The sequence below is a fragment of the Tenebrio molitor genome, chromosome 3, assembly GCF_963966145.1.
Source record: "Tenebrio molitor chromosome 3, icTenMoli1.1, whole genome shotgun sequence".
NCBI lineage: Eukaryota > Metazoa > Arthropoda > Insecta > Coleoptera > Tenebrionidae > Tenebrio > Tenebrio molitor.
This window is the reverse complement of record NC_091048.1, coordinates 26,416,315-26,426,435: the sequence shown is the minus strand read 5'-3', so window position 1 is coordinate 26,426,435 and position 10,121 is coordinate 26,416,315. Positions and strand designations below refer to the sequence as shown.

The 10,121-nt window shown below is 45.3% G+C and overlaps 3 protein-coding genes across 4 annotated transcripts; 2 read left to right on the top strand and 1 right to left on the bottom strand.

Moving 5' to 3' along the window:
* Positions 1 to 533: 533 nt before the first annotated feature.
* Positions 534 to 4,928, top strand: pea (ATP-dependent RNA helicase pea). Its single transcript, XM_069041455.1, has 6 exons — positions 534 to 744; positions 801 to 1,423; positions 1,476 to 2,644; positions 3,075 to 4,035; positions 4,095 to 4,600; positions 4,656 to 4,928. Exons 1-6 carry the CDS (start codon positions 651 to 653, stop codon positions 4,876 to 4,878), a joined length of 3,576 nt encoding a protein of 1,191 aa, XP_068897556.1. The 5' UTR covers positions 534 to 650; the 3' UTR covers positions 4,879 to 4,928.
* Positions 4,866 to 6,428, bottom strand: rswl (roswell). Its single transcript, XM_069041477.1, has 4 exons — positions 5,929 to 6,428; positions 5,593 to 5,881; positions 5,310 to 5,542; positions 4,866 to 5,263 (listed from the first exon to the last, which is right to left on the bottom strand). Exons 1-4 carry the CDS (start codon positions 6,280 to 6,282, stop codon positions 4,925 to 4,927), a joined length of 1,215 nt encoding a protein of 404 aa, XP_068897578.1. The 5' UTR covers positions 6,283 to 6,428; the 3' UTR covers positions 4,866 to 4,924.
* Positions 6,423 to 10,036, top strand: LOC138125906 (odorant receptor 49b-like). Of its 2 annotated transcripts, XM_069041476.1 has the most exons (9): positions 6,423 to 6,519; positions 6,574 to 6,788; positions 6,837 to 6,995; positions 7,044 to 7,148; positions 7,364 to 7,432; positions 7,489 to 8,767; positions 8,883 to 8,982; positions 9,032 to 9,292; positions 9,341 to 10,036. In XM_069041476.1, exons 6-9 carry the CDS (start codon positions 7,956 to 7,958, stop codon positions 9,392 to 9,394), a joined length of 1,227 nt encoding a protein of 408 aa, XP_068897577.1. In that variant the 5' UTR covers positions 6,423 to 6,519; positions 6,574 to 6,788; positions 6,837 to 6,995; positions 7,044 to 7,148; positions 7,364 to 7,432; positions 7,489 to 7,955; the 3' UTR covers positions 9,395 to 10,036. The 2 variants fall into 2 exon arrangements, with proteins under 2 accessions (XP_068897577.1, XP_068897576.1); XM_069041475.1 differs by having other exon boundaries at positions 9,032 to 10,036.
* Positions 10,037 to 10,121: the final 85 nt, after the last annotated feature.

The following is a 10,121-nucleotide window of genomic DNA, read 5'->3' as shown; positions in this document are numbered from 1 at the left end:
AGTGACAGGTGACCAAAGCCATCTTGTTCCAATATTTAAACAATTAAAAAAAAATACAATAAACGCCTAAGAAAAGATTTGAGTGGTATGACAAATGTTACTTCTCGATGAGGGAAAATTGAACATTCTAAAAATCGGTAGAATATCGCGAAAAGTCGCATAAAAATGTTCAAAATGGTAGAAAAATTCAAGATTTTTCTTGGTCAGGAACTAACATATAGCAAACTATCGACTTGTAATAAGACTTCCAAATGCAATCTCTACCAGAATTTTACAAACCCGAGGTCTTTCCAAACGATAAATCTCGTTTTGAGGTAGATAAACTATATGCAACCAGCAATACACACAATAAAACCTTCAAGTTTGCGATTGGTGATACATAATCCTTAAAGATATTTTAATAGATATCAAGATAAATACTGTACTTACTTAATCAACACGTAAAAAGTAAAACTTACGTTTTTTAGTCGATTATTTTCTGAAATTTGGAATTTAAAAACCCACACATTCCAAACGAGCATGCGTTGAAAGTCTAAATTTGACATTTGACAGATGGACAGTTGACTGCAATTTTGACAGACAGTAAAACAAACGTTTGTAATCGTAAGATATTGTTTTTAATATAGTTTTAGCATTAATTATCTACAAAAATGAACGAAGTAGAGAAATTGGAATATTTATCTTTGGTATCCAAAGTTTGCACAGAGTTAGAAAACCATTTAGGAATGAACGACAAAGATTTAGGTTAGTTTGTGTAATGAACTAGTTTTAGTAAAATTCTAACAAAACTGTATTTTTAGCGGAGTTTATAATACACTTGTCTGAAAAGCACGACACCGTCGACAGTTTCAAAAAAGTGTTGATCGAAAATGGAGCGGAATTTTCGGACTCGTTCGTTTCTAACCTCCTCCGAATCATCCAACACATGCGCCCAAAAAAATCCACCCAAGTCGGTAAAATCACGGCGAACTACGAGCAAGACTCGCTCGCGGCGAAATTTCCTGGCTTGGCTATACCGAATGAGCTGCAAAAACCGCTCATACAAGTGGAAGAAGATGTGAAAGTGAAAATGGACGGTGACGATGACGTCGTCGCCGATCTGATGGCGCAGTTCGAGGCTGACGCACCGTCACAGATCAAACCCGAAACTAAAGAAAAAGTGCGTGAGAAGAGTCGGAGTCCGGAGAAAAGTCGGTCGCGGCATCGCAGGGACAGGTCCAGGTCTAGGGATAGACGGTCCAGGTCGAGGGACAGACACAGGAATAGGCGGCGGGACAGGTCGAGGAGTCGCGACAGGTCGAGCAGGAGGCACAGGACTAGGAGTAGGTCGAAGAGGAGGCGGAGTCCGACGCCCAAAAGGCGGGAGAGGGTGAAGGTGAAGCGGGAGAGTCCAGAATTGGACGAGGACCCGATTCCCGGGAAGGTATGTTAGATTTTTTTTTTTTGGATGTGATTTCATAGTGGTTTTTTTTTAGATTTATACGGGAAAAGTGGCAAATATTGTTCCCTTTGGGTGCTTTGTCCAGTTGGAAGGGTTGAGGCGCAGGTGGGAGGGTCTGGTGCATATTTCGCAGTTGCGTGCAGAAGGTCGCGTCACTAACGTCTCAGAAGTTGTGTCTCGAGGCATGAAGGTCAAGATAAAAGTGTTGTCAGTTACTGGACAAAAGGTCTCACTGTCGATGAAGGATGTCTGTCAGATGACCGGCAAGGATCTGAATCCTCTGTCGCACGCCCCTGCAGAGCGGGAGGACAAAGATCGCAACCCCGACCGACCCATGAACAGCGGCACCTCCGTCTTGCGCCTCCCAGTCGGCATCGACGAAAACGAGGAGAACTCCCGGAAGCGAGTCACCAGGATATCCAGCCCCGAGCGGTGGGAAATCAAGCAGATGATCTCGTCTGGATGCATCGACAAGAGCGAACTGCCCGACTTCGACGACGAGACCGGCCTCCTCCCCAAGGACGAGGACGGCGAAGCCGACATCGAGATAGAACTCGTCGAGGACGAGCCCCCATTCCTCCAAGGCCACGGTCGCGCCTTGCACGACCTCAGCCCTGTCAGAATCGTGAAAAATCCCGACGGGTCGTTGGCGCAGGCGGCCATGATGCAGTCCGCCTTGGCCAAAGAGCGGCGCGAGCAGAAGATGCTCCAGAGGGAGCAAGAGATGGACTCGCAGCCGTCGGGCAAGAACAAGAACTGGATCGATCCGCTGCCCGAGGACGAGACCAAGTTGAACTCGGCGAGGGGGATAGGATTGCAGTCGCAGGATTTGCCCGAATGGAAGAAACACGTCATCGGGGGGAAGAAGTCGTCGTTCGGGAAGAAGACGAATTTGAGTATCCTGGAGCAGAGGCAGTCGTTGCCGATTTACAAGCTGAAGGAGGAATTGAGGAAAGCGGTGACGGACAATCAGATTTTGATCGTTATCGGGGAGACGGGCTCGGGGAAGACCACGCAGATCACGCAGTACTTGGCCGAGTCGGGGTTCACTGCGAGGGGGAAGATCGGGTGCACCCAGCCAAGGAGGGTGGCGGCCATGTCTGTCGCCAAGAGAGTGGCGGAGGAGTTCGGCTGTCGGTTGGGACAAGAGGTGGGGTACACGATTCGGTTCGAGGATTGCACCAGTCCAGAAACCATCATCAAGTAAGAATCATTTTTTATTTTTAAAAGTGCAGAGAGGGAAAGTACATCATTTCTTTGGGTTTATTGTTTACGGAAATCCACCCCCGCGAAGTCAGGTCCCACCTAGTAGTTCATATATACAAAAACTAAAATACTTGATAGCTGTAATTAAAAAAAAAACATGTGAAAGAGGTAAACACCATAACGACTTAAAAGTAGGCGCCGCTTTCCGTCTTATATTTCCACTTAAACAGGAAACGATAATACGACCTATAAAAGTATTTATTAGTTCTGATAATTTTACTTTAAAAATATTTGTACGAATTCCTTTGATCCAAATTCGTGGTATTTTTAGAGACCATTTATTTACTGTAGATTGTAAAATAATCACATTTGGAGATGATGCGGACCGCGGACTAAACACTCTAAACCTTGACATTTCCTCTGTTAGGTACATGACTGACGGTATGTTGTTACGCGAATGCCTGATGGACCTCGACCTTAAAGCCTACTCGGTGATAATGCTGGATGAGGCCCACGAAAGGACAATCCACACGGACGTCCTGTTCGGCTTGTTGAAACAGGCCGTAACAAAACGACCCGAATTGAAACTGATCGTAACTTCGGCAACCCTCGACGCCGTCAAATTCTCTCAATATTTCTTCGAAGCGCCGATTTTCACGATCCCCGGTCGGACGTTCCCCGTGGAGGTGCTGTACACGAAAGAGCCAGAGACCGACTACCTCGACGCCAGTCTGATCACGGTGATGCAGATCCACCTGAGAGAGCCCCCCGGGGACATCCTCTTGTTTTTGACCGGTCAGGAAGAGATCGACACCGCGTGCGAGATCCTGTACGAGAGGATGAAATCTCTGGGTCCCGACGTGCCCGAACTGATCATCCTGCCGGTGTATTCGGCGCTGCCGTCCGAAATGCAGACGAGGATCTTCGAACCGGCACCCCCGGGAAGCAGGAAAGTGGTGATCGCGACCAACATCGCGGAAACTTCGCTGACCATCGACGGGATTTTCTACGTGGTGGATCCCGGCTTCGTCAAGCAGAAAGTGTACAATTCCAAGACGGGGATGGACTCGTTGGTGGTGACGCCGATCTCGCAGGCGCAAGCCAAACAGAGGGCGGGACGCGCCGGCAGGACGGGGCCGGGGAAGTGTTACAGGTTGTACACGGAGAGGGCGTACAGGGACGAGATGTTGCCGACTCCGGTCCCGGAAATACAGAGGACCAACTTGGCCACGACCGTGCTCCAGCTGAAGACGATGGGGATCAACGACTTGTTGCATTTCGACTTCATGGACGCCCCGCCCGTCGAGTCGTTGATCATGGCGCTGGAGCAGCTGCATTCGTTGTCGGCCCTCGACGATGAGGGGTTGCTGACGCGCTTGGGTCGGAGGGTGAGTTTTACCTCGATGACCCGCAGGAATCAAGAAATAACTCAATTTTCTTCTTGCAGATGGCCGAGTTTCCTCTAGAACCCAATCTGTCAAAAATGTTGATAATGTCGGTGGCTCTGCAATGTTCAGACGAAATCCTGACGATCGTCAGCATGTTGTCGGTCCAGAACGTCTTCTACAGACCCAAAGACAAACAAGCCATCGCGGACCAAAAGAAGGCGAAGTTCAACCAACCGGAAGGCGACCATTTGACTCTCCTGGCGGTGTACAACAGTTGGAAGAACAACAAATTCTCGAACGCCTGGTGTTACGAGAACTTCGTGCAAATTCGGACGCTAAAGAGGGCACAAGACGTGCGAAAACAGCTGCTGGGCATCATGGACAGGCACAAGTTGGATGTGGTGTCAGCCGAGAGGAACACGGTGAGGGTGCAGAAGACCGTGTGTTCCGGATTTTTCCGGAACGCGGCGAAGAAAGACCCTCAAGAGGGTTACCGGACTCTGGTCGACAGTCAGGTGGTGTACATCCACCCCTCGAGCGCCCTCTTCAACCGACAACCGGAGTGGTGAGTATAGACGCGAGTGTCGGATACGCAACGTTTGACAATTGTCATGCTGCAGGGTGATCTATCACGAACTGGTCCAAACCACGAAGGAGTACATGCGAGAGGTGACAACGATCGACCCCAAGTGGTTGGTGGAATTCGCGCCAGCGTTCTTCAAGTTCTCGGACCCGACCAAGTTGAGCAAGTTCAAGAAGAATCAAAGACTGGAGCCGTTGTACAACAAATACGAAGAACCCAACGCGTGGAGAATATCAAGAGTGCGGAGGAGGCGCAACTAGTTTTATTCTCGAGTTGTACATACAAAACAAGTAATTTATTAATTACCTAATCGTTGATAATATTCCGCACTTTCACCATCCTGTTTGGCGTCGCGTTTTTACTCCTGTACGACAGTTTACTCAGTTCATTTTTCGCGGGGGTCCAGATTTTACGCTGCCCCTCTGGTTTCCCCGCAGAGTCCTGGACTTTGCGTCTCGGCACGTGCCGCAAGGCGTACTTCCAATCGCCGGTGGTCTTGACATCGAGCAAAATCGAAATCACTTGGTTGATCGTGAGACTTTTGCCGGAGCCCGAGCCCCAGTGGAGGTAGCGGTCGAGAGGCAGCTTCGCCATTCTGATCTTCTCGCGTTTGGCCTTGGCCAACGACAAGGGTTCGGTGTTGACCTGAAAAGTGGCGTGATCATCTGGTTGGGACGCCGTTGGGGCTTACTTTGTCGACGATCGCGCCGATAATGTAGATGGCGTCGTGGTCGTACTCCAGCATCTCTTCGCGACAGTGAGGAGTGAGGTAGACGAGTTGTTCTTTCGGGAATTTGTCCAAATAGCTGGATTCGTGCAGGTGGAGCGGGAACCAGGGCTCGTGCACGGTGCCGATGTGTTTGTGCAGAGATTGCATCAAGATGCTGTTGGGATTTATGTTGCAATAATGTAAATCGAACGGGTCTGAAAACGCATCGGGAATTTTTTGGCGATGTTTTTAATTGAATAAATACCGTCGTGACTTCTGTTTTCGGAAAATAAAAAAGTGAGTTGCTTTGCGCAATTTTTATTCTCTCTATCTGTCATTGAATTGTCATATCCACAATCGACTACTAGTTTTTGGCCAAACTGCATGGCTTGAATTAGTCTGTTGTTGTAGAATTGATTTATTGTGGTTTCATAAAATCTTAAAAATATACTATTGTGGGCCAAGTCATATTGAGAGACAAATTCCTCAAAAGTTTCTTCTTTTTTTTTCTCCGGTTTCTCACCTCTTTCTTCCTTTTTCTTTTGTTTTTTTATCTAAAAACAATTGATACTGCTGTGCTTATGAAAATTCCTTTCCTTACCATTTTATTCTCTTTCTTTTTTTCAATTTTGAATAAAAACTCCAAGTATCGCCGCCTCGATGTATATGATGGTAGCTTAAGCAATTCTTTCCAATGGTTGTCTTTTAAAAAACTCTCTTCAGGAACTAATTTACCTTCCTGCCTCAGGACATCAACTTCTAAGACCAACACTTTCAATTTGTGCTCCAATTCCTTGTCTCCGTTTGCAATCGCAGCTACATTAGGACCTTGAGTGGTGACCGATTCGGTACAAAAAAATGCGGGGGTATTTACTGTCGGCAAATACGGGGGTTGGTGCCGGAAGAGATTTCCTAACCTCACAAATTTACTAGACTGTCTGAACGCACTAAACATTATGGAGTTTTTAAATAAATAGTTCTCTAAATTAAAAAAACTGCGTTTTGTTCACTATCACGGCGTTTTATTTTAAACTGTTTTGTGAACTAACATAACCTGTAAACATAATCTAATAGTGGTAATTTCTGATACCAACATGAAGAGTAAAAAGTCACTGTCGAATTAAAAATAATCGGGACAATAAATACCTCAACGCTTTATTCAAATATTCATTAGTCATTACGAACTTACGAAGCAAGTTTTTTGAGGTTTTTGCTTTCAAATTTAAAATAATATTGAATTTTTTAGATTTTTAAGATGCAAGCCAGTGCCGTAGGAAAAAGGATTTGTCACGGGATCAACAATATAAACGTCAGTCATGTCATTTCAAAATTTTCATTATGGCTCAATTTCGTTCAAAAAAACTTCCCCCCATCCCCAGAGCTCCAAAAAATAACACTTTCGCTGACGGTATAACGACCAGAGTCATGGCCACGAAGCAAATATTGCAGTTACAAAAAGACGTACGTTTCGTCCCCGACATAATCATTAAAAAAAAAGATATTTTGTAGAGTGAAGATAAAAGTAGTCAAAGAAGTTCTCTGCCCGGTAGAAGAACGTCAAAATTTTTATCCGGGACCTTGATTCCCAACTCTACAATTCGCTCGAGTCTGGATCCTTCGAACGAAACTCCAGAAGTAGACGAGGTTACTTCTGCAGAATCGTCGAAAGTAAATACAGTTATTTTGGCAAAAAATTCGTCTAGTATTTATTCGTAGGGGTCAGATAAATCACTGGAAAAGAAAATCGACAAGAGGAGAGTGTCTGCGGACAGAGGAATGGAACGAATGCGCAAAAAAATACATAGCATCGCCGTAAACACGGTAAAATGATATTTTTTGATACTTATTTGTGAGTAGTGTACAATAATGTTACTTCTAGACCAAGGTAATTGAGCACTTAAAAAAAAAACGCTGAAGAATCTACAAAAAATGTCCAAAAATCGCAAAAAAGTCGTGAAAATCTAGATTTTAAGCATTTTTTGTTGGTTTTTGGGCCAAATTGTCCACTACATTTGTGTTAATTTGTGGGTGGGTAGGAGCCGTCAAACCTCAGCAAAGAGCGACGCAGATCTTCGACTGTCAAGTCCCTGGACGTGTCGGTTCTAGTGAGCAACAAGAACGAAAAGTACTTAGTTGGAGAGTTGTTATTTTGGTATTTTAGGGAAGGCCAAGGAGACGTTCCACTCTCGAGTCTATAAGAAACGCCATCGAAAAGTCACCTAATCACGTGATGAAATTGGTAAACGCTGACAGCATCGAAAAGCGAAATATCGGTCAACACTTCAAGATCTTGACGATAGAGCCGTTACCGGCTGCTCCAGACGTTGACGCATCAGCACCTCCTGCACAAAACAGAACGGTCCAGAAGAGAGATTTGCAAACGCAAACCAGTCTCTTGTTGGAAAAGCTGTACGTGCAGATGCGCCACAATTAGATAAACATCGATCTGATACGTTTTTAGTGAGTGATGATCGATCTCACGTTATAAATTAGATTGAAATATTCAAAGGTGCCAAATTACTAGCCGCGCCACTTTGAAGTGTCCAAATCGTGAATAATTCAGCATTCGTTGTTTGTATCTTGGCCCCTTATAAATGATCACTCCGGTGCGACCTCAAAGAGTCGACAATGGCGACCGACGAGTACATCGAAGACGTCTTCGTCGTCAATCGGTGGATACTGCGGTGCGCGGGTCTGTGGTTCCCCGACAGCAAATCCAAACTGATCCAAATCCCTTACAAGATCTACGCCGTCGTGGTTTTCCTCTTCGTCAATGTGTACTTCACCAGTACCGAGTTCCTCAGCCTCTTCTACACCTACAAGAACCTGTACGACTTCATCAAGAACGTCAACTTCTTCCTGACCCACTTCATGGGCGCCGTCAAGGTGACCTTCTGGTTCTTCAAAGGACACGTTTTGAGGCGTCTCATGGCCACGCTCGAGAGTCCCGAGTTTCACTACGAAGGCTGCGAAGACTTCGCCCCCGCCGAGATCTGGGCCAAGTACAGAAAAATCGGATTCAAGTATACGTTGGGGTTTCTGATGCTGGCCCACATGACTCTCTCCTCGTCTTACTTGCCGCCCCTGATCACCGCCACCTTCAGTCCCCCGCCCTACGGGAACGGAAGCGCGAGTCCTTTCTACCACCGCTTGCCGTACTTCAGCTGGATGCCGTTCACTCACCTCACCCCTGGCGCTTACCTCCTGGCGCTGGGGTACCAAGCGGGACCCATGTTCTCCTACGCCTACAGCATCGTCGGCATGGACACTCTTTTTATGAATATAATGAATTTTATTGCGGCTCATTTGACCATTCTTCAGGGGGCTTTTATGACCAACAAGAGCAGAGTTGAGGGCGGCGAAGAGGACGCACTCGTGGTGCGAACCCGGATGAACCACGAGATGAAAAAGAACTGCCGCCACCTGCAAACCGTACTCAGGTAAAAGTGAAAGTGGCTCAGGGACCGGAACAAAACTCGAATTGCACCACATGACAAGTTTTTATAGCGCTCAGACCGTTAGGAATTTTGTAAAAATTATTCTATGGATTTTTAGCGTGTGCGAAGATCTGGAAAACGTGCACCGATTCTTGACTCTCGGGCAAGCTACGGCGACGCTCTTCATCCTCTGTACTTGTCTGTACTTGATATCCACGGTACTAGAACTGTCAAGTCTGACTTCTTGTTAAATATTTTATTTGCTAGACTCCAGCCGACAGTAAACAATTTTACGCTGAAATGGTGTACATGGTGGCGATGGGGTTTCAGCTTTATCTGTATTGTTGGTTTGGGAACGAAGTCACTTTGCAGGCCAGCGAAATGCCGACTTATATCTGGAAGGCAGACTGGTTCGACTGCGACCACTCCTTCAAGAAAAACATGATTTTCACAATGACGAGAATGAAGAAACCGATTTATATGACTGTAGGGAAATTTGCGCCTTTGACGCTACAAACTTTTGTCACCGTGAGTGTTTTAACTTGTGGGACAAGTGCTATACGAGAACTGTTTCAGATTATCAAAACGTCATACTCCATTTTTGCGGTCATAAAAAATACAAGTATCTAATGATGATGATTCGGTGGCTTTAAGGATAAAAATGACAACGAAACAATTTTGTTTATCAGCAATAAACCCGACCACTAACGATATGTTTATGGAATTTGCGGCTCCCTCAAAGACCCTCTCCACAGGACGTCTGTTTACCTCAAATAACCTTAAGTATAGGCAAGGGGGGGCCATATTTTAATCCGAATTTAAATAAGGTGTCATTAACTTCACTAATTAAGTCCACTCAGATAAGTTAGATCAACATGAATCACTTTTCCGAGATTTTTAGGAAATGAAACGCACGAGAGCAAATATTTGCATCATTATCAACACTTGTAGAGGGAAAACCGTAAAATGTTCACGATTAATTAATAAAACGCAAAATACAAAATTCTTATAAATCAATCCCATCCGAGCGGACATTAGGACTAACGGGATAAGTGACAAGTTAAATGAAGAATGAGAGTAATGAGACGTTTCCTGAAAGTTTATATTAATGACCTGACCTCGTAAAACTCGACAAAAATAATAATTTAATGTGAAATAAAAATGACAAAACTAAGCGCTAGGTTAATGCAAATTAATATTTTAATGACATTTTTGACCCCTGGAAATTGTGAGGAAGGACGCCTATGATTGTTGACGTTTCAAAAAATGTCAGTCACGAGGGTTGAAAAATAATTATCTTTTTCTGGGGGCTCGAGTTATCTGCGCTGGCTAGTTTTCTTGGTATCTGGGTGCAATT

What these genes read in the sequence shown, in the direction of transcription:
- pea (XM_069041455.1), top strand. Translation starts at nt 651, where the DNA reads ATGAACGAAGTAGAGAAATTGGAATATTTATCTTTGGTATCCAAAGTT. An exon ending in TGACGCGCTTGGGTCGGAGG is followed by an intron (nt 4,036 to 4,094) that starts GTGAGTTTTACC and finishes TTCTTCTTGCAG; the next exon opens with ATGGCCGAGTTTCCTCTAGA. An exon ending in TTCAACCGACAACCGGAGTG is followed by an intron (nt 4,601 to 4,655) that starts GTGAGTATAGAC and finishes GTCATGCTGCAG; the next exon opens with GGTGATCTATCACGAACTGG.
- rswl (XM_069041477.1), bottom strand. Translation starts at nt 6,282, where the DNA reads ATGTTTAGTGCGTTCAGACAGTCTAGTAAATTTGTGAGGTTAGGAAAT. An exon ending in AAAAGAAAGAGAATAAAATG is followed by an intron (nt 5,882 to 5,928) that starts GTAAGGAAAGGA and finishes AATTGTTTTTAG; the next exon opens with ATAAAAAAACAAAAGAAAAA. An exon ending in TCGGCGCGATCGTCGACAAA is followed by an intron (nt 5,264 to 5,309) that starts GTAAGCCCCAAC and finishes GCCACTTTTCAG; the next exon opens with GTCAACACCGAACCCTTGTC.
- LOC138125906 (XM_069041475.1), top strand. Translation starts at nt 7,956, where the DNA reads ATGGCGACCGACGAGTACATCGAAGACGTCTTCGTCGTCAATCGGTGG. An exon ending in CACCTGCAAACCGTACTCAG is followed by an intron (nt 8,768 to 8,882) that starts GTAAAAGTGAAA and finishes ATGGATTTTTAG; the next exon opens with CGTGTGCGAAGATCTGGAAA. An exon ending in GTCTGTACTTGATATCCACG is followed by an intron (nt 8,983 to 9,031) that starts GTACTAGAACTG and finishes TTTATTTGCTAG; the next exon opens with ACTCCAGCCGACAGTAAACA.